The 21,095-nt window shown below is 44.7% G+C and overlaps 1 protein-coding gene across 1 annotated transcript in view; it reads left to right on the forward strand.

Moving 5' to 3' along the window:
* Window positions 1-21,095, forward strand: part of LOC112831453 (cilium assembly protein DZIP1L) — an 81,379-nt gene that overhangs the window by 40,801 nt on the left and 19,483 nt on the right. Inside the window, exons 6-10 of the mRNA XM_025881764.2 lie at window positions 8,630-9,211; window positions 11,584-11,668; window positions 14,604-14,725; window positions 15,415-15,576; window positions 18,397-18,525. Coding sequence (XP_025737549.2) covers window positions 8,630-9,211; window positions 11,584-11,668; window positions 14,604-14,725; window positions 15,415-15,576; window positions 18,397-18,525 — 1,080 coding nt within the window. The remainder of the gene's footprint in view (window positions 1-8,629; window positions 9,212-11,583; window positions 11,669-14,603; window positions 14,726-15,414; window positions 15,577-18,396; window positions 18,526-21,095) is intronic.

A 21,095-nucleotide genomic window follows, 5' to 3' on the forward strand; every position in this document is an offset into this window, starting at 1 on the left:
TTTCAGAGAGGGCCAGTCCTGGACGGGGGTGGGGGTGTAGGGGGGTGGTTAATTACCTGCAATGGCAGCTGTTGCTAGGCCATGCACCTCTAGGGAGGATTTTGTGGCAGGGCGGAGGTGCGGGGGGGGGGGGGGGGGTCCGGTGGCTGAAGATAGAGAAAGTCTACCAAAAACCAATGACTCCTCCATGGGAAAGAAAACAGCAGTATATTCTAAACTCATATCTTTCAGATGTGAAAAGCAGTGCCGATTTTTGACAGTTCTGCACCTGGGAAGACAGGTCACGTCAGTTTGTAGTCTTCCCCTCTGAAATATTCCTAAGCAATGCCAGTCAAAGCCCTAGCTCCGATTTTTAGTTTAAAGAAAATTCTTTTGTGGCAAAAACTTGAGAGGTTTTTTTTTAAAAATTTTTTTATTGTTATGTTAATCACCATACATTACATCATTAGTTCTTGATGTAGTGTTCCATGATTCATTGTTTGTGCATAACACCCAGTGCTCCATGCAGAATGTGCTCTCTTTAATACCCATCACCAGGCTAACCCATCCCCCCACGCCCCTCTCCTCTAGAACCCTCAGTTTGTTTTTCAGAGTCCATCGTCTCTCATGGTTCGTCTCCCCCACCGACTTACTCCCCTTCATTCTTCCCCTCCTGCTATCTTCTTCTTTTTCTTTTTTCTTAACATATGTTGCATTATTTGTTTCAGAAGTACAGATCCGTGATTCAACAGTCTTGCACAATTCACAGCGCTCACCATAGCACATACCCTTCCCAATGTCTATCACCCAGCCACCCCATCCCTCCCACCCCCATCACTCCAACAACACTCAGTTTGTTTCCTGAGATTAAGAATTCTTAAGAGAGGTTTTTGACCAACCTGTTGGTGCTGTCTTTTAAAAATACCTTCTTAGAAGGTGATCCAGGCCTCCAGTTCTGGAGGGAGTAAGTCACTGGAATAAAAAGCAGAGCATAAGGAATACAGTTAGTGATATTGTAGTAGTAATGTAAGGGGACAGATGGTGGCTACACTTGTGGTGAACATAGCATAAAGTATAAACTTGTCAAATCACTAAGTTGTACATCTGAAACTAACATAACATTGTGTGTTAACTATACTCAAAAAAACAAAACAAAACAAAACAGACCTCCTTAAAGTTACTGGGAATGGAAGCCAGCTGGAGGGGGAGCTGTGTGCCACTTGATAGTCCCGGCAATGGGTGCAAACCCCATGAAGGGCAGGAAGGAGTGGAAAGGGTACACCTTTCTTTAGAAAACAACAGAATCAGAGAATAAATCGAAGATCTGTAATGATGGTGTTTCAGGAGAGCGCCTGAGTCACTCTCCTCTCTTTTGGGATGTGTAGGGCTCCCTTGCCTACTGTGTGTGCATAGCCTGTTTGCAAACTGTGTGACGGTTTCCTTGGCAGCCACAACAATTAGCCCTAATGACAAGCCTGGGCTCCCCAGGGCAGGTACTGCTGAGGCTAGCTCGGGGAGCCAGGGCAGGCTTGTCCATGATTGCCTGGAAGCTGCCTCGGTAGCTTGGTTCCCCTAACTGCTCCTCTTGGTTGCATTCTTGAGGAAGCAAAAGAGACAGTAAGGTGGCAGCTGTGGTGGTATAATCTAGCTGTCCATTGATATGAAAAAATCAGAATTTAAAAAGATCAGTTGTTTAGTTGATTATTGCCCAAGTTATCTTTGACGGATTATAGGTGGGCAGGTTTCAGAAGAACCATAAATTCTCTGGGAGCTGTTTTGCCGTGGGATGGCTGCCTTGTGAGGTGGTGAACACCCCATCACTGGGGGTGTGCAAAGCAAGGGTGGTAGATGGGCTTTCTTTCTTGGCTGTGGGATTGCCCCAGGTAGAAACCATCTCTTCAACAATGAAGCAAATTTAGAATGCTAGCATAAATGTTATTCTTTTGGGTCCTACTAATTCATGGCATTGGTCTAAGATTGGGAAGCTTCCTGGGACCCCATCAAAACATGCAGAGATGGTTAACACAGCTTTGGATTTCCTAATGCTGCCTTGTGTTTCTACTCCCAGATGTGGGGAAGGCAGTCTGCTGATGCCTGGAGAAGCACAGTGTGACTGCCCTTTGGGGTGTGTGGTTTCCAGGTAACCTGCCGCACTCTCCCTGGGCTTTGTCTCCTGCCATCCTAACCTGGAGTCTAGCTGCGGAGTTGCATCCTGTTCAGCTAAGCTCTGTGGAGATACAAAGGGAATTTCAGGTCCCTGGCACTGATCCTGTTGTGATTTGCTGTAAAGTTTTAGTTCATGCGGTTTGGTCAAGAAATCTCAGGTACTGTCATTTCCATGGTGGGAAGTAATTTCTCTGTCATCATCATCATCATTGGGAGGTAGATGGGCAAAATTCAAAAGCTATGGAGTCAGGCAGAACCTGACTTGAATCTTGGCTTCATTACCTAGGAGCTGAGTGACCGGGGGCCAGTCCCTTAAGTTCTCTGAGCCTCAGTTTCTACGTTTATCAGATGAGGCAAATCAGCTACATACAAGGTTGTACGATGGCTAGAAATAGTACTTTTAAAGGCTGGCACACAAAAACTTAATCAGTGATGGCTGCTATCATAATCTTCAAATTCCCCCAGTTATGCTCACCTTTGGATTCCAGAGCCCTAAGACTTCTGAGAACCTGGGGGTTCTAGTGGAAGACAGGAGTGACGCTTCTGGCGTTCAGAAAGACCACATGAACTCAGATCCCTAATTCAGAATTCTGTATAACTGGGAATGGGGCTACCATCCTCAGTGTTTACAGAGTGTGCTCAGAGTGTAAACGTGAGGGTTTCAGGGCTGCAGCCGTATCTTGATGGTCAATGTGGGCTCTGGGGCTTCTCGCTGATGAGCCTGAGCCCATCCACAAGGGCTCCTGCACTCTAGGCTTTCATTAGCAGCGGTGGGATCAGGCTGTGGACACACATGGTAACAAATCCAGCATTTTAGTAAGTCTGAATGGCATTTCTCTCCAGTGGGTCCAAATTAAGGACTCCCAACTCTCTTCTTACTCTTTATTCTAATTCTTGCTGGTTCATAGGCTCATTTCTCCAAATCCCCAAGAATATAGACTTTTGAGGCAGATATTTGAAGATTTTGATAATTCTGCTCAGGTCAATAGCAATCTGGGCTGCAAGTAATACGCTAGGGGCTAGAATACAACAGATAATGAATAAGCCATGGTCTCAGCCCTTGCGGAACTTATAGCTGGGGGACTTGGAGGAGAACGGAGACAGGAATGTCCTGGTATGGTCTCTCCGTGGTACAACCACTGCACCCTGTCCCAGCTGCTGCCCTGGCACATACCACTCTGTGTGTGGTCATATCTGTCTATTTTTCTGTCTTTCTGGAGAAGTCTGGAGCCAGACACCATCATTTACTACTAGTTGTATGATTGTGGGAAGTCATCTGCCCTCTTGGGTCACCTCTAAGTTTCTTCACCTATACACTGGGTTGTAGTGAGAGCTAAGTGGGATAGTGCATGGAAAGCCTTATAATTGTATGTGCAGAGCTGGTAACTAGTTTTATTAATGATGGTAGGGACTGTTGCCTGGGTCACCATCAATTCTGAGTGCCAGTCGTGGTGCGTGGCACTTGGTAGGGGCTCAGGAGTCATTTGTTGATGCGGTGAATAAATGAATGTTGCATAGTTACCCCGATACAGACCGGAGTGTGGCGAGGCGCTCAAAGGAGTGTACACTCTGTGCTCCCCTGAGCCCAGGGCAGAGGCAGGGCATTTTGACTGTGGGCCTAGGAGCGATTTATGGTGGCTGTCAGGTGTGAGCAAGGCCTTGAAGCGGGCACTCTTTCACCTGCAGTAGGAGCAGGGGGAGGTGGTGGAGGTCCATCTATACCGGTAGGCAGCGTGGCATAGTGGCTAAGAGCTCAGACTCCGTAAGCAGGCTGCGTGGTTTTGGATTTTGCCTCCTGCATCTGGGGCAAGCTTCTTTACTTCTTTGTGGTTTGGATAATATTAGTACCTCCTTGAGGGATTGTTCTGAGGATTACATGAGTTATTCTTTATGAAACACTTAAAAATAGTGCACATAAGTAAATAGCCCAGAGATATGAACCTGTGGACAGCAAGTAATATTGTAAGTGGGAGATGCAGCTAGAAAGGTAGTTTGAAAAACAGTTCATAAAGGTGTTTGAATATCTTTTTAGTGAATTTGGAATTAGCCAGTGAGGAACACAGAAAATCCATTCCCATATGGCTGATGCCCAGAGGTGGCTGCCCCTTCCTTTGTTTTGTTTTTGTTTTTTAAGATTTATTTATTTATTTTAGAGAGAGAGGAGGAGAGCAAGGGCCTGCGCACAAGGTGGGGGGAGGGGCAGAGGGAGAGAATCTCAAGCAGGCTCCCTCTGAGCGCGGAGCTGACCCAGGGCTCCATTCCAGGACCCATGAGATCATGGCCTGAGCCAAAACCAAGAGTCAGTCACTCAACTAATTGTGCCCCCCAGGTGCCTCAAGGTGGCTGCCCCTTCTAAATGGGGCATGCACTCCCCCTTTGCCATAATCCCCAACATTCCCTACTGCAGTGGTTCTGAATCAGTAAATCTGGAGACTTGCATTTTTAACAAATTCCCTGCTGATGCTGATGCTCTGATGCTGCTGGTCAGGGACCACACTTTGAGAACTGCTGCCTAATTGTATCTTGGACACTAAGGTAGGGGATCAATTGCCCTTTATCATCAAGCTTGTACTGTGGTTTTTCTTATACCTGGCACATTTCCTGCATTTAATACTACCTTCCTGGCCCTGGGAGAATCTGGATTTGCAATTTCTGGTATACTCAGTATTGGAAGGCTGGATCTAAAGGTCCCAAGAGAGAGATGGGCCAGCAAGAAAGAGATTTGGGAGTGGCTGAGGCTCAGCCTAAAGCAGGCCTTTGGTCGCTGAAGCTGTGGGTATGTGTGTGAGCTCGTCATCAGGGAGAGTGTGCAGGGAGAGATGGGTCATGAATGAACAGCAGAATATCACGGGGGCACTGCCCACACCCCCTCTTTCCCCTCCTTCCTCCCCCATATTAAAGGAAGGGTAAAAGGATAGTAACTGTTCAAGGAAGAGGCTGGAAGGAACTTTCAAAAAAGTGGGAGAAGCTGAGAGAGTAGCCGATGGAGCATTCTTAGCCTTACTATTAGAGACAGGACTATGGGCACATAGCTGAGGCCAAAGCTTAAATAGTTAAACAGTGAGTTCTAGGTGAGCTCCCGGTCAGCGGGGAGGAGAGGAAGCAGGTGTCCTGTTACCCTTGCCCACAGCATGCCTGGTAACCTGCTGTTGCTCCAAGGTATAGCTTGTTGTGGCAATTGTCTCTGAGGCCCCAGAGACACAGTTGCAGCTTGGAGCTGAGCATGGTAAGTATCATGTCTCCCATCTCCTTTTTTTGGTTTGTTTAAATAACATAACACGCGAAGTAGCAATGGGCTGGTCTTGTCACGGCCATGATGGGAGTGCAGGTGGCTAGCTCGTTTTGGTTTTGGTGTCTGTTTGGGGGAAGAGTATCTGAGAAAGGGAAGCGTGGGAGCTGCAATGGAAAAGGTGGGTCAGTGGCAGCCTGCGCCCGGCCTTCAAGGCCAGGCCAAGCGGTTTGGACATGGTGCTGTGGCAACAAGGGGCCACGCTGAGCTCCTGGGTGCAGGGCGGGTGTGGGGTTCATATACCACGGTAGCCCCAATGCCTGGCACAGGGGCTGGCCCGAGTAGGCATGCTGTAAATGGGGGGGCACTGGGTGAATGAATGAGTGAGTTTGAGGGATAAGGGGTCATGACCTGATCAAAGCCAAGTTTTAGGACAAATAGCTTCAAGAATCAATATTCAGAGTCCACGAGCTTTGGAGCCAGGTGCACCTCCAACTGTGCTTCAATTCTGGCCTCCCAATCGGGGACAAGACTCTTAACTCCTCCAGATATCCGTTTCCTTGTTTGTAAAACGGGCATAGTGATAACTGCTTGCAGGTTTGCACGTGGAGTCAGTCTGTGTCTGGCATGGAGGCTGGCACTTGCGGCACTGCGGCCGATGTTACTACTGAGTGCTTGGCCTTGCACCTCCTCCAACCCTCAGGCACCCTGCGGGCAGGTAGGGCAGGCCGATCGCGGTCTTTCTCAGATGAAGGCTCAGGGAGGTCAGGGACCTTCCCTGGAGGCCCTGCCCCTCTTTGCAGACCTACGAGGCCTTTCCCCTTCATGAGGTCAGTGACCTCTCTCCCCTCTGACTTTCTCTTGTACTTAAAAGTTTGAATCACATGATCTGGAAAGAATTTGATTAAGTAGGGTCACCTGTCCTTCTTGTTGCCCCGTTCAGATTCGAAGTTCCCCAAGGGCAGAAATTGTATTTTTTCTATAAAAATTATAAAAGTAATAGATGACGATGTGAAGGACTTTGGATAGTATAGGAAGGGGGAAAGTGGAAAATCAAAGTCTTCCGACTTCCATTCCCACTCCCAGAGGCAACCATCACTAACAGCTTGATTATTTTTCTAGAAATACCATAGTCTATGCTTGCAAAATGATAGGCAATGAATCATATATAGGAACCGTAAATTAGTGTATTTTATTTCACTATTATTACACATGAGCAACAAACATGAATCATTCATGTATGTGTGTATATATATGTATATATATTATATGCATGTGTCATTAGCATCATCGGTCTGTGTAAGGCTTGTCTATCTATCCATCTCCTACCCATGCACCATCCATTCATTAATTTATCCCTGTTTCACACCCTATTTCCCCTCCTTCCTCATAAGCAACCATTCCAATGTGAGATATGTCTATAGACCTATGTCTATGTGATATATGTAGATAGATATAGATGGATACATGTGAGATGTACATATCTTTATTTTTGCCAATTATGATTATATGTGATTATATTATAATTTAAACAGATGCGGAAATACCTGTGTATATATGTATATATGTGTAGCTATGTGTGTATATATTTGTATCTATGTATATGTATACACAGACACACACGCATTACTCTGTATCAGTGCATGAATGGTTGCCTTCTTCTTATCAATAGCTGCATAGTATTTCATTGTATAGAGATACCATTTGTATCCCCGTTGTACTTTGTACTTCACTTTCTTGTATTTTTTCTTATACTTTGCTGTTACAAACAGCACTACGTGACAGTTTTTGCACAGCACCTTTGCACACCTGTATAAGTTTATCTGTAGGATAAATTATAATTCTTAGTAGTGGCGTGTTCATTTTAAAATCCTATTGCTATTGTCAAATTACTCTTTATTTTTTTTAAATTTTTTATTGTTATGTTAATCACCATACATTACATCATTAGTTCTTGATGTAGTGTTCCATGATTCATTGTTTGTGCATAGCACCCAGTGCTCCATGCAGTATGTGCCCTTCTTAATACCCATCACGGGGCTAACCCATCCCCCCACCCCCCTCCCCTCTAGAACCCTCAGTTTGTTTTTCAGAGTCCATCGTCTCTCATGGTTCGTCTCCCCCTCCGACTTACTCCCCTTCATTCTTCCCCTCCTGCTATCTTCTTCTTTTTCTTTTTTCTTAACATTCAAATTACTCTTTAAAGAGAGAGAACGATTTCTGTGCCTGCCAAGAGAGTGGAGAGGAGAATCTGAGTCTTTTTTTTTTTTTTTTTTAAATTTTATTTATTTATTTGACAGAGAGACACAGCAAGAGAGGGAACACAAGCAGGGGGAGTGGGTGAGGGAGAAGCAGGCTTCCCACGGAGCAGGGAGCCCGATGCGGGGCTCGATCCCAGGACCCCGGGATCATGACCTGAGCCGAAGGCAGATGCTTAACGACTGAGCCACCCAGGTGCCCGAGAATCTGAGTCTTTTGAGAACAAATTGGACCTCTTTTCTAAACCAATAGGTTTGAAAAAAAGACCATCATGGACTGAACAGAGCCTGTGTGCAGAGACATGGCCGCTCTATTAAGCAGCCCCTGGCAGTGGGGCCATCATCTTACTCACATCCCACCAGAGGAAGCATAGTCCTGTGATCACACTTTACAGCTGGGGCACCTGGGGAAAGTAACCGACTCCTGGTCCACAATAATCTTGTAACGATAGGAGGAGAGGATGGGGTGTGGTGGTTGTTAGGAGGCTCTGCCTCCCATGGCGAGTTATTGGACGTTATCCTGAGGTCAGTATAGGGTTGCAGAAGGACCCACTTAGACATTTGACCCTTCCCTCTGACAAAGACCTCTGGCAGGGACTCTCGCCGTGGACTTCCACGCGGGGCACAGAGGAGGGGGGATTCACTTGCTTCATTCCTAGCAGGAGGACCTCCTATGTGCCAGATACTAGGCTGGGTGCTTCACTTGCCTCATTCCTAAGCACAAGCCTGAAAAGTAGGCTCTGTGATCTCCCAGTATGCACAGAAGGCTTAAGGATGTGAAGGAACTTGCCCGAGGCTGCGATCTGAATCCACACCCGTGCGACTGTAGAGCCCACACCTGGCCTTCTGCAGGTCTCACCGCGTCAGTGCACCCCGTGCGTCCTACAGCTGCTGCACAGCCCCCTCCCCTCACCCACTGAGGCTCCCACTGGCCAGGTGTACTGTATGTGCAGCCAGATGCGTCTTGCTCAACTTGGACCCTCTCCTTATTTTCCAGGCCCTCTCTCAGCTCCTGTGCCTGCTGCCGTGGCCTTGGTGGCACCCTCCCTCCGTGGTCAGTCCAAGGCTTCCTCCGCCCATGCAGTCCCCGGCTACCTCCGCTGAAGGCCTCAGTGGCTCCCTCTTTGGGGCCTACCCGCTCCCTACCTTCAAGTTCCAGCCTCGCTCTGAGAGCGTGGACTGGAGGCGCATTAGCGCCCTGGACGTGGACCGCGTGGCGCGGGAGCTGGACGTGGCCACTCTGCAGGAGAACATCACTGGGGTCACCTTCTGCAATTTGGACCGGGAGGCGTGCAGCCGCTGTGGGCAGCCCGTGGACCCGGTGCTGCTCAAGGTGCTGCGCTTGGCCCAGCTCATCATCGAGTACCTGCTGCACTGCCAGGATTGCTTGAGTGCCAACATCGCCCAGCTGGAGGCCCGGCTGCAGGCCAGCCTGGGCCAGCAGCAGCTTGGCCAGCAAGAGCTGGGTCGCCAGGCTGATGAGCTCAAGGGCGTGAGAGAGGAGAGCCGCCGGCGTCGCAAGATGATCGGCACCTTGCAGCAGCTGCTCCTGCAGACAGGGACCCACAGCTACCACGCGGTGAGGAATCTCTGCAGGGTGGGGAGGGGGAGGGCTGTGGGCCCAGTCACCGGGCCACCTGGGCGGCACCACCACCGGGATGGGCCTCGGGTTGCTGTGGGCCATGCTTACTGGGGTGAGGAGCAGATGTTAGAGCTGTCTCAGCAAGTTCTCCTGTGTGTGTGTGTGTGTGTGTGGCAAGTGTGTATCTGAAGGATATGTGTGCATATGTGTGTGTGTGTTTATGGAGAGGGTGCATGTCGAGGGAGTGCAGGTGTGAATGTGTGGAGGATGTGCATGTTTAAGGACAGTGTGGATATGTGTGTCTACCATGTGAATGTTTGGAACATACATCTGTGTGTGGTATGTGTATGTATGTATGTAGAGTGTGTGGTGTGTAATGTGTGCTTGTGTGTGAAGTGTGCACCTAAAGATATATTTACGGTGTGTGTGTGTGATGAATGAAGGATATATATGTGTGTAAGGGTGTGTGTATTTATGGAGGGCGTGAGTGTGTATGTTTGAAGGGTTTGTGTGTGCATGTAGCAGTGTGATGTAAAAAGGCGTGTGTAAGAGGTGTGTGTTTGTATGTGTGTGTAGAATCAGTCTGTAGCAAGAGACTGGTACTGCCAGGCCCATTCCCGAAAAGTGATTCCATCATTCAACCAAGTGACAGTTCATTACCCAGAGTGGCGTTTGGACATTCACATCTGCATGGCTAGTGTGGCCTGGGGACCACTGCACTTTGATGAATTGTCGTGGTGGCCAGGTCCTGGGCCAGGCTCTGAGGAGGCAGGCACAAGTCATGCTGGCTCAGGTGTTCAAGAAAGTCATAGTTTGGCGGTAGGTGGGACAGAAGGAATCATATGATACAATGTAAATGGATCTAATGGTAATTGAGACAATGTTAATTACGATACAAAGGGTCAGAACCCTTTCAGTTGTAAATGCCAGAGCAGCAGTTTAACTTGGCTTAGGCCAGTAAAGAATTTATTGGCTACTTTAACTGAAAAATCCAGAGATCCGATGGGACTCAGGTGTGGCTTGTCCTTGGAATCAGATGATGGGCACCAGAATTTAGTTTGTCCCTGTAGCTGTTGGCAACTCTTCCTCAAGTGTGGGTTCCATTCTCAGAAAGATTCTGTCTGTGTGGTTGCAAGTTGGGCCAACAGTGCCAGTATCTGACTTTCCCGGGTTCAAGGCTGGCATCATAGAAGGCCTACTTTGGTCCCAGAAACCCAGCCAGTTTTTCACCATGTCCTGTATTTGGCTGTGTTTGGGTCTCCTACCCATCTGGGAACCATTCACAGGTCCCCAGGAATTCAGGGTTGTGACTGGTCTAGGTCACATGTCCCACCGTGGAGCTGGGGATGGACCAAAGCCCATGGATGGAAAGTAAGGGGCAGAGTGATTCCCCAGAAGAAAACTGGGGTTCTGTTGTCAGCAGAAGGAGTGGCTACTATACTTTCATCATGACTCTTTAATGACACCTTCTAGAAGTTGCATAAGTCACTTCTGCTTACATGTCATTGGCCAGAATTTAGTCACATGGCCACACCTGGCAAGTGAGGCTGGCACATAAAGTGTTTATTCTCATTAACCTCATGACCAGCTAAAAATCAGGGTTTTGGTACTGAGGAAAGAGAGAAAATGTGTCTTGGGGGGACAACTGGCAATTTTTGTCACATTTGTGTAAAGATGGCAAATAATCTGCCCTCTTAGTCTGATTGAGTAGGATTAACAGCCTGCAAAGTTGTGTTGGAAAAGTTTTGAGGTTTTACAGTGAAAAGATGATATGATAGGTTGGCAGTGTCTGAATGCTTGAGGAGAGTGAAGCGGAATTAAAGATACTATTATTTGTTCTCCTCTGCTCTGGTGGTTCTCAACCCTAGGGTGGGCCCTGGACGTTGGCTTTTTTTTTTTTTTTTTACTTTGTATTGTGAAAATTTTTAAACATGTACAAAAGAGAGAGTAGTGTAATGAACCTTCATTTGTACACCACTCAGCCCAATTGTTATCAACTCATGGCCAGTGTTTTTGGACATGTTCCCCTACCTGCTTGCCCCCTCGCCTACATCACTTTTGAAGTGTGTTAGACATATGGTGTTATCTCTAACTATTTCAGTATGTATCTCTAAAAGGCAAGGACTCTCGCTTTTAAATATAAGCACTACCATCATCATGCCTTGAAAAACCAACAAAAATTCCTTAGTATCCTCAAATACCTAGGTAGTGCTCACAGCTCCCGAGGGCGCTGGTAGTGTTCAGATCAAATTCTTCATTTCTGAAGCAGCCCCGAAAGCCCACGTAAGTAGGGATTTTGATATTGGGAGAACCCCAGGTTGAGCCAGGTGATGTAATCCTGCACTTACCACTGTTTCCCTTCTGTGCAGTGCCACCTGTGTGACAAAACATTCATGAATGCCACCTTTCTCCGGGGCCACATCCAGCGCCGGCATGCAGGTGCGGCAGAAGGAGGTGAGTCCAGGTGGCCCTCCTGGGACCGTGGAAGAGTCTGGGCTGGTTTTCAGTGGGTGTGGGGCACGTAGACCATCACAGCTGCCCTCAGACCTCATCATCCAGTAGAGGAGGGGATGATCCCACCATCCACCACAGGGGATCCATCCCATGTGGAGCTGGGAGGGTTTCTGACCATGTGTGTAGAGAAAAAGGGAGTCAGACAGGTAAGTTCAGTGTTAGCTTTGTCCCTTCCTATTATGTGACCACAGTCAATGCACCCCCTCTGAGTCTCAGTGGCCTTTGCTGTGAATGGGGCAGTCAGATTGTGACGTTGAGGGGTCCTTACCTTCCAGCCTTCTATGAATCTGCTGTTCTCTGATGCTAACTATGAATGGGCTTAAATGGGGTTAAGGAGCAGTTAGACCAGTTCTTTGACTTTTTGTATGTACATGAGCTAATTATGACTTAATCACTTTAATTTTACCATTTCAAATTCCAAAACAAGTAGCAAGGCTGTATGTTTCCACATAAAGAGATTTGCATATTTTATATCCATATTTGTGGTTCATAAGAAATAGCTGTTAACACATAAAATAAATATAAATATGAAAATATAAATCATATAAATATAAAAATCCCATTAAATAAAACTTTTTTTTTATTTTTCTTCATTTAAATTTCCTTTTCAAAGAGCAGACTTAGAGTTTTAAAACAGCACCATTTACCTAATTATTATGCATTTATTATATATCTAATTCTTCTTGGTTCTGCATTGGAGGCTGCTAAAGAAAAACAGATTTTCTACTTCTTAAATGAATTTTTCTGATAAAAAGACATGTCTTTGAAGAGATATTTGTATACTGATGTTCATAGCAGCATTATTCACAGTAGCTAAGATGTGGAAGCACCCAAATGTCCGTAGACAGATGAATACATAAACAAAATGTGGTATATACATGCAAGGGAATATGATTCAGCCTTAAAAAGAAAGGAAATTCTGTAACATGTTACAACATGAATGAACCTTGAAGATATTATGGTAAGTGAAGTCAGTGAGTCTCGAAAGGACAAATACTGTGTGATTCCACTTATATGAGGCACCTAGAGTAGTCAAATTTATAGAAACAGAAAGTAGAGTGATGGTTGCTGGGGGCCGGGGGAGGGGGTCCATGGGGAGTTATTTAAAGCATACAGAGTTTTTGTTTTATAAGAAGAAAAGAGTTATGGAAGTGGATGCTGGTGATAGTTGTACAACATTATGAATTGTGAATGTATTTAATACCATCGAACTGTACATTTAAAAATGGTTAAGATGCTAAATTTTATGTTATGTGTATTTTACCACAATAAAAAATTGGAAAAGATGCCTTTGACCTGGAAAATTTATTTTTTAAATTAATTTATTTTTTAAAAAAGTTTGTTGATTTTTTTTAAAGATTATTTATTTATTTATATGCCAAAGAGAGAGAGAGAACACAAGCTGGGGGAGTGGCAGGCAGAGGGGGGAAGCAGGCTCCCCACTGAGCAAGGAACCAGACACGGGACTCGATCGAGGACCCTGGGATCATGACCTGAGCTGAAGGCAGACGCTTAACGGACTGAGCCACCCAGGTGTCCCTTGACCTGGAAAATTTAAATACAGAAGGGTAGAAAAGCAAAAATAAAAACCATGGACAATATCACCTAGTTAATATTTTGGTGTGTTCTCTGTCATTATTTTTCTGTGTACGTATATAGTCCTATACTATGCAGTTTTGACTGTTGCTTATCTTCACTTAATATATCACATTTCCAGTGTTATTCAGTCATCTTGGAAAACATGATTTTTAATGGCTGAATAGTATCCCATCCTGTGGCTATCATAATTTATTTCACAATTAAATTACTTCCTACTTTATATGGGTTACTCATAAATTTCCCTATTACAAATCACCTGATGTACATTCTTGTATGTAAATCTTTGTGCATATTCCTTATTATTTTCTTAAGGTTAAGTGCTGAAGGAGAAGGAAAATACGTTCTTCGGGCAATTTTCGCTAAATTAATGTTCATGATCTTTTTATTCTCAGGCAGCTGGCCTTTCGGATACCCCTGCTCTCCTTTTTCATATCACTTTGTTAACCCAAATTAATTTCTACCGCATCTAAAAATTGCTTGTTTCTAAAAAGTCCAGTCTGAGGAAAACCATATCTCATTTCGGGTTTTAATAATGGTGCTGTCTAATAGGCACTAAAGGTACTTTAAAAAGTAACAAATGTCCAAGTACAATTGGTGTCTTTTTCATTAACCCGTAACTCTTGATTTGTAAGTATGTGGTTTAGTTAGAATGTTCTCTTATAATTCATTCTCTTTTTAATCTTAGAAAAGTTAAAGTATACACTTACAGCAACCTTGGCTGAAAGTTTCCTTTATAATACATGCTGCTTTTTTTTTTCCATTTGAAACTTACTACTATCCTGTATTTCTGAACAAAGTGAACTTAAAACTACAGTTATTTTCACTATGTTAAACTCCTCTCTGATGGCTGTCAGGATCCATTGATAGGTACTTTGTATTAATAATCACTGTGCACGTGCTGTTTGGTATTCTGCTTATGTTACTCTACCGATCTCTTCTTTACATTTGTGCGTGTCGGGACTGTCAAAATGGTTATTTTCAGTGACAGTAATAGTTCACGCTTAGTGAACTGTCAGGCCAGGCATTATGCTAAGCATTTTGCACTATCACATTTCACCTTCAAGACAACAGTCTGAGTTGGGTGCTGTTATCTCCATTTTCCAACTTGAGGAAACTGAGGGTCGGGGAGGTTATGTCACTTGCCTGCGGTCAGTGTCCAATGGAAATGGCATAGCTGGTCTCAGCATGAGGTGTGGCTGATTGCATAGGCGAGGAACCACACTTCATTCATGTTTTCACTGAAACTGGCCACGCTGTCTTTGCATGGACCCTACAGGGAAGCAGAAGAAGCAGGAACAACCAGTGGAGGAGGTGTTGGAAGAGCTGCGGGCCAAGCTAAAATGGACTCAAGGGGAGCTGGAAGCCCAGAGGGAGGCGGAGAGGCAGCGGCAGTTGCAGGTGGGCCCAGAGGGGAACCTCTGGGGAGACCCAGTCGTGGACTACTGAGGAGACCCAGGAGGCACCTGTCTCCCACAGGACTGAAAGTCTGGCTGGTTTCCTGCAGCTGGGAGTCAGCGCCAGGGTGGCATCTTCCTGGGTGTGGCAAATGATCTTAGGTTGGCTGGGAAGGAAAATTCAACTATTTTTCCAGATCTGTGTGGCCAAAAGTAGAGCCGAGAATTGCACTCTCCTGCATTATTCAGCACACTGTGAGGGCATTTGAACCAGCATGTTAACTTCTTACACTACCCTGCTGGTTTGCTTTTTTGAGAACAAAGACTGGATAAACTCCAAAGTCCAGTCTCGAGGACGTACTTAGTAGATAATTGTAGAATGAAAGTATGTAAACTTGCCTCACCCCTTTCTTCATGTAGTCATTCTTCATTCATTTCCTCAGCACCCATTTACTGAGCGCCCGCTCTGCCACGAATACAAAGAGGGACAAAAGACAGGGTCCCTATCTTCAAGGGACTTTACAGTTTAGATAAGACTTGGCCCCCTCCATGTCCAAACAATGGGGACTGTGGGACGAATATGCTTTGGGTCTCCACAGTGACTTGCCCAGACAAGGGCCCCCAGCAGTTTTTCCGTCAATATTTGCCATAATGTGGAATTAATGATTCTATTGTTCTTGCTTTTCTTTCCAGGAAGCAGAGATCACCCGTCAGAAGGAAACAGAAGCTAAGAAAGAATTTGATGAATGGAAAGAAAAAGAGCGGGCCAAGCTATATGAGGAAATAGACAAGCTAAAAAAATTATTTTGGGATGAATTTAAAAGTGTTGCCAACCACAACTCTACATTAGAAGAGGTACCCAACACAAAAGGCGTTCAAAGTTCTTTTGCTGAAAAACTGTTTATTCTCGATATTTATTTCTTAGTTTGTGCTAGTTTTATTTCATCTGCCACTGGGGGCTAATATACTGAGGCCAGATACCAGAGGCCAGTGCCAGGGATCGAATCTCTGCTCTATCACATATTGGCTGTGTGACCTTAGGCGAGTTACTTAACCTTCCTGTGCCTCAGTTTCTTTTCTGTAAGATAGGTTGCTGGAAGGGTTAAATTAGCACAGAGACAGCACTTAACATTGTCTGGTATATAGTAAGAACTCCCTAGATATTATCTTTATTTTTGCAAAGGGCTTTCTTTCATCACTGGACAAGATATGAGGCAAAATTTAAATGAATGCACTTCTCAAGTATGTGCTGAGTGCTGCCTACCTGCCAGGCTCTCTGTTGGGGTCTGTAGAGATCACACGGAATAGTAAGATTTACTGACTGTATTTACTGGTTTCCAGCCTCTGTGCGGGGCACTTTATTTACAATAACTTTCAATCCTTACAACAACAAAACAACCATAACGTTCTCAAAGTAGGTACATTATTCGTTTACTTATTTCTTTTTTAAAGTTCTTTAAAAGAAAACTATTATCATTCCTCCTTTACAGGGGAAGACATTGAGGGCCCATAACATGCTCAAGGTCACACATCTACTAAGGGGTAGACCTGGGATTTGAACTTAACTTTTTAAACTTCAAAGCCTCTGCTTTTCTACTGGGTATACTGTCAAGGTTACTCAGGAAAACCTTATTAAAGGTTATTATCCCTGGACTGTATCTTCTCGTATAAACCTCTCTGACTAAAACCATACCAGGGAAAATGTTTTGGAGGAGAAATATTTTCAGAATATATTTAGCTCTTGTTGGTCCTTCTAACATCAAGGAGAATCTTCTCTTGTTTTTGAAAATGAACTGCTGGTAGCATTTCTCACAATCATTCTACATTTTGCTAAAGAAACACCTGGAGAACTTTTCCAGAGGGAGATTGTCATGGGATATGAGTGGAGTCTTAGGTGATCCATCATCTCAATCTGCGATGGGAAGCCAGGGATAGGGAAGGCTGTGGGGTGTGTGCATGTATGGTTATCTGTAGGGGCCCAAGCCCTCCCACCCTAAATGTTCCTGCAGTGTGGTCAGGGACGATATGTGGGAGACAAGACGCTGCTCCCCCACATGGAGCTCATGCTCTTACCGGCTCCTTGCTCCTCATTCCTGAGCTTGCCCACGCCCCTGCCGACTCCCACTCCTCCCCTGACATGGTGCGAGCTGACTAGACATTTGATAGATAGATACTGATTTGAATTTGGATTTGTTGTTCAGAAACCTCCTCAGCAAAGGTTGGAGGCTTACTTTGGTTCAGAAATTCTAAGTTTTGGTGAATGAGGACATAATTCTTACCATCCATGGTTTCTTTTTAACTTGGGTCACCATTTTCCTAAACTGGAACATCATTTTTTTGGTCTTTCCTTTATAGGATTGTTTATGCTGTGTTTTTGTGTCTGTATGTCTCCTCCATCTCCTCTCAAGTGACATTTTATATTTTACTTTTATTATAGGAACCAAACTGGATACGCACTTCTCAGTGTATTTGGATAATTATTTTGTTAGCTTTTTTTCCTAATTTGGGGGAGAAAGAGATAAGATTTCATTTACATTAAGTGTGAATAACACTGTAAGCCCGTCCATCTCATTACATAAGACAAGATTCCCCTTGCTGTTAGGAGGGCCAGTGAGAGGGAAATACTTCTCGAAGATGTTGCTCCTCAAAATTTTCCCTTTGATACAAAAACCTGTGAGCTTACTTTGGCCAAGTTACCTGGCTGCAGAAATAACCTTAGGTAAGATGTAGGGTAAATCCAGCTGCCAAAGGAGTCCCTAGTTGAATGGAAATTGCCATGAAGGTTTGTAATGCCGAGAGAGCCTGCTCTCTGGTTGTCTGAGCATCAGTGTGAAGACAAAAATGACACATCAGAAGCCGAGGGTTGCGCATCCACTTAAAAAAGCATTTGACTCTATGAAAATACTCAATTAGAAATGGTTAACATTTATACCCAATACTGCTTTAGCAGTTGAGAAGAGTTAAAGCTGAGCAAGAAAGATAACAAGTTAAACTCAGGGACTTGCCGTTCTTTAAAGCTTTAATAGGGGGCTTATGGGTTTTGTGTAGTGATAGAGATGGAGATAATTTACTTTTGTGGCTGCAGCAGTGATATGTTTAAAAAAATATAACCATAGGTGGCAAGACCCCTCCTCTTGGATCCCCTTTTCTGTGCCCTTTCCTTCAGATGACACACTGCTAGCTCAGGAATCGCTAGGTATTGGCGACACCACTCCAAGCCAGGCAAAGGCATGCCGTCTTGGTGACAGCCAGCATTTTTTGGTGGGAGGAGGGACGGGAGTCCTCAGGGAATGGTCCAGAGTGCATGAGACTCTCCCAAAGCCTCTAAGAGTCTGATTCTCTTCAGCCTATTCGAGACTGAGGAGGAAATGGGGGCAGAAATGTCTGGCGAGCTCTGGGTTTGGGGTACAGCCGGATTTCAGTGCAGTTGACATTCTACTCTCGAATTCTGTTCGTCCACGGGGCACCTGTTTCTCCTGAGTAAGCACTGAGCTCTCAGGGGAACCCTCATGGAGGGGAGTGCAGACTTGTGTGAGTATGCGCAGGCACGGAGATGTCTGGCGAGGACAAGCGGGAGTTTGGGGTAAGGTATGCCCTTCTGACGTTGCTCAAGGTATAAAAGATGACATCAAGATTAGATCTTCATCTGAATAAGACCGTGTCCTGGCTTTTCAGAAACTGCAGGCGCTGCAGTCCCACAGTGTGATGGAGTCCAATCTCGGGTCACTGCGGGATGAGGAGTCTGAGGAGCGACTCAGGCAGACTCAGGAGCTCCGGGCCCTGAGGGAGAAGCTGGACATTCAGGTGAGCTGATAGCTCTTGCTCATTTCCCCACAGCCAGCCATGTTGCTTTCAATAAAGTTTCTCTGTTTTGCTCTGTGGTTTTATGGAAGTTGGAAGACATCAGGTTTTATCTTTGCAGACCTTCTGCCAATGCACGAAAGCATGGGATCGGATTCTTAGGGTTCTCACGTGAGGCTGGTGATACACGTGGGTGCAACATCAGGTTTGCCTGGGATCTTTCCAAAACACATACAGTTATGTCCCTTACTGGGTACGTTTACCCTCATTTTGATTCCAACCCAGTTGAAAACAACTCTTAGCAAGTGTGATAGTCTCCTGTTTGAAGGTATTTGGGGTGGGTCTCGTGGGTGATGGTAAATATCTAACAGTCACTCTCTGGGCCTAACAAAGCTTTAATCTGTAGCAGTTGCTGTTTTCTGTAGCATGACATTTCCCACCCTGGCCGATTTCATGCTGCCACTGTGAGGCCCCTGGATATGGAGTTGAAGAGGCTGGAGCCGAGTCTGCTCTCCTGAGCTGGCAGGCGGTGGCTCTGGCCAGCACTGGACGAATGTTACGACGGTCCAGCTACATATGGTCTGCATCACTGATCGCTCCATGACAAGGAAGGGCCTGGTCCCTCAATCAGGCTGTGCTTCTGTTTCTGCTCTCTACGATTGTTAAGAGAGAGCTTAACGTCTAACTGACAGCAGCAAAGTGTTTCTACTGCTTGATGTTTTACAAGTTTCACATTAAGAAAAACTAATTTTTTTTCTATGACCTCTGTTCTCATCCTTTGCCTCATTTTCTATGGATTTCCTTACCAATTTGAGAGTTTCTATGACGTATAGAACTTAACCCAACTCTTTCTTGTTCTTGTGGTTATTTATTTTATTTTTTAAAAATATTTTATTTCTTTATTTGTCAGAGAGAGAGAGAGAGAGAGAGAGAGCATGAGCAGGGGGGAAGGGCAGAGGGAGAAGTAGGCTTCCCGCTGCGCAGGGAGCCAGATGCGGGGCTCAGTCCCAGGGACCTGAGCGGAAGGCAGACGCTTAACCGATTGAGCCACCCAGGCGCCCCTGTTCTTGTGGTTATTTACCCCACAACATTGTTCCTTCAATTTTGTTGATTGTGGTTTAGGTCATACGAAATTAATAATGTTTATGTGGTAAAAATGATCAAATTATCAATCTTTTGTTTATGGCTACTCTGAGGTTTAAAAAGAAAATGTTTTTGTGTTTCTTTTTAGTGCCTTTATGGCCTTATTTATTTATTCCTTCATTCATACATACCTCTTTGTTGAGGTATGATTGGCGTGTAAAAAGTTGTACATATTTGATGTACATGATTCATTGAGTTCGGGGATAAGTATTTACCCTTGAAACCATCAGGCCACAGTCATATCCATCACCTCCCAAAGTTTCCTCCCACCCTCTTTATTATTATTATTATTATTATTATTATTATTATTATTATTTTCTTTGTGTGTGTGTGGTGGTAACACAACATAAGATCTACCTTCTTAGCAAATTTTAAGTGTACAATATATCATGCATAACAAACCTTGTACCCTTTGACCATAACCTCCCCATCTTAACCCCTGGCAACCACCATTCTCTCTCTGTTTCTATGAGTTTGACTATTTTAGATCCCACACGTAAGTGAGATCATACAGTGTTTGTCTTTCTTGTCTGACTTATTTCACATAACGTAATGTCCTCTAGGTTCATTCATGTTGAGGCAGGGTTTCCTTCTTTTTTAAGGCTGAATAGTATTCCAGTGTATGTATGTACCATGTTTGCTTTATCTACTCATCACTCAATGGATTATTAGGTTTCCCTATTTTGGCTATTGTGAATAATGCTGCAATGAACATGGGAGGATGAGTATCTCTTTGAGATCCTGATTTCAGGTTTTTTTTTTTTTTGATCAATATCATGAAGTGGGGTTTTGGATTATATTGTAGTTCTGTTTTTGATTTTTAAAAAAGATTTTACATATTTATTTATTTATTTATTGGAGAGAGAGAGAGGGCATGGGTAAGAGAGGGAAGGGGCAGGAGGAGAGGGACAAGCAGACTCTATGCTGAGTGTAGAGCCCAATGTGGGGCTCATCCCAGGACCCTGAGATCATGACCTGAGCTGAAACCAAGAGTCAGATGCTTAACTGACTGAGCCACCCAGACGCCCCTTAATTTTTTTTAATAACAGAAAAACAAGTTTATTAACAAATATATCTTATGTATACATGGGAGATATCCGGGGGAAATGAGTAAGTCTGTTTTTAATTTTTTGAGGCATTTCCACTCTGTTTTTCATAATAACTACACTAATTTACATTCCCATCAACAGTGTATGAGGATCTCCTTTTCTTCACATCCTCACCAACACTTGTTATGTTTTTTTTTTTTAATAATAACCATCTTGACAGGTGTGAGATGATATCTCATTGTGGTTTGATTTATATTTCTGTGCTGATTAATGATGTTGTAGGCCTTCTTTGGGGAAATGTCTATTCGGATCCTTTGTCCATTGATTTTTTTTTTTCTATCGAGCTGTAGAAGTTTCTTATATTTTGGATATGAACCCCCT

This window comes from Callorhinus ursinus, unplaced genomic scaffold, assembly GCF_003265705.2.
Source record: "Callorhinus ursinus isolate GAN/ISIS: 27379988/994484 unplaced genomic scaffold, GSC_fseal_2.0 scaffold1, whole genome shotgun sequence".
Lineage (NCBI taxonomy): Eukaryota > Metazoa > Chordata > Mammalia > Carnivora > Otariidae > Callorhinus > Callorhinus ursinus.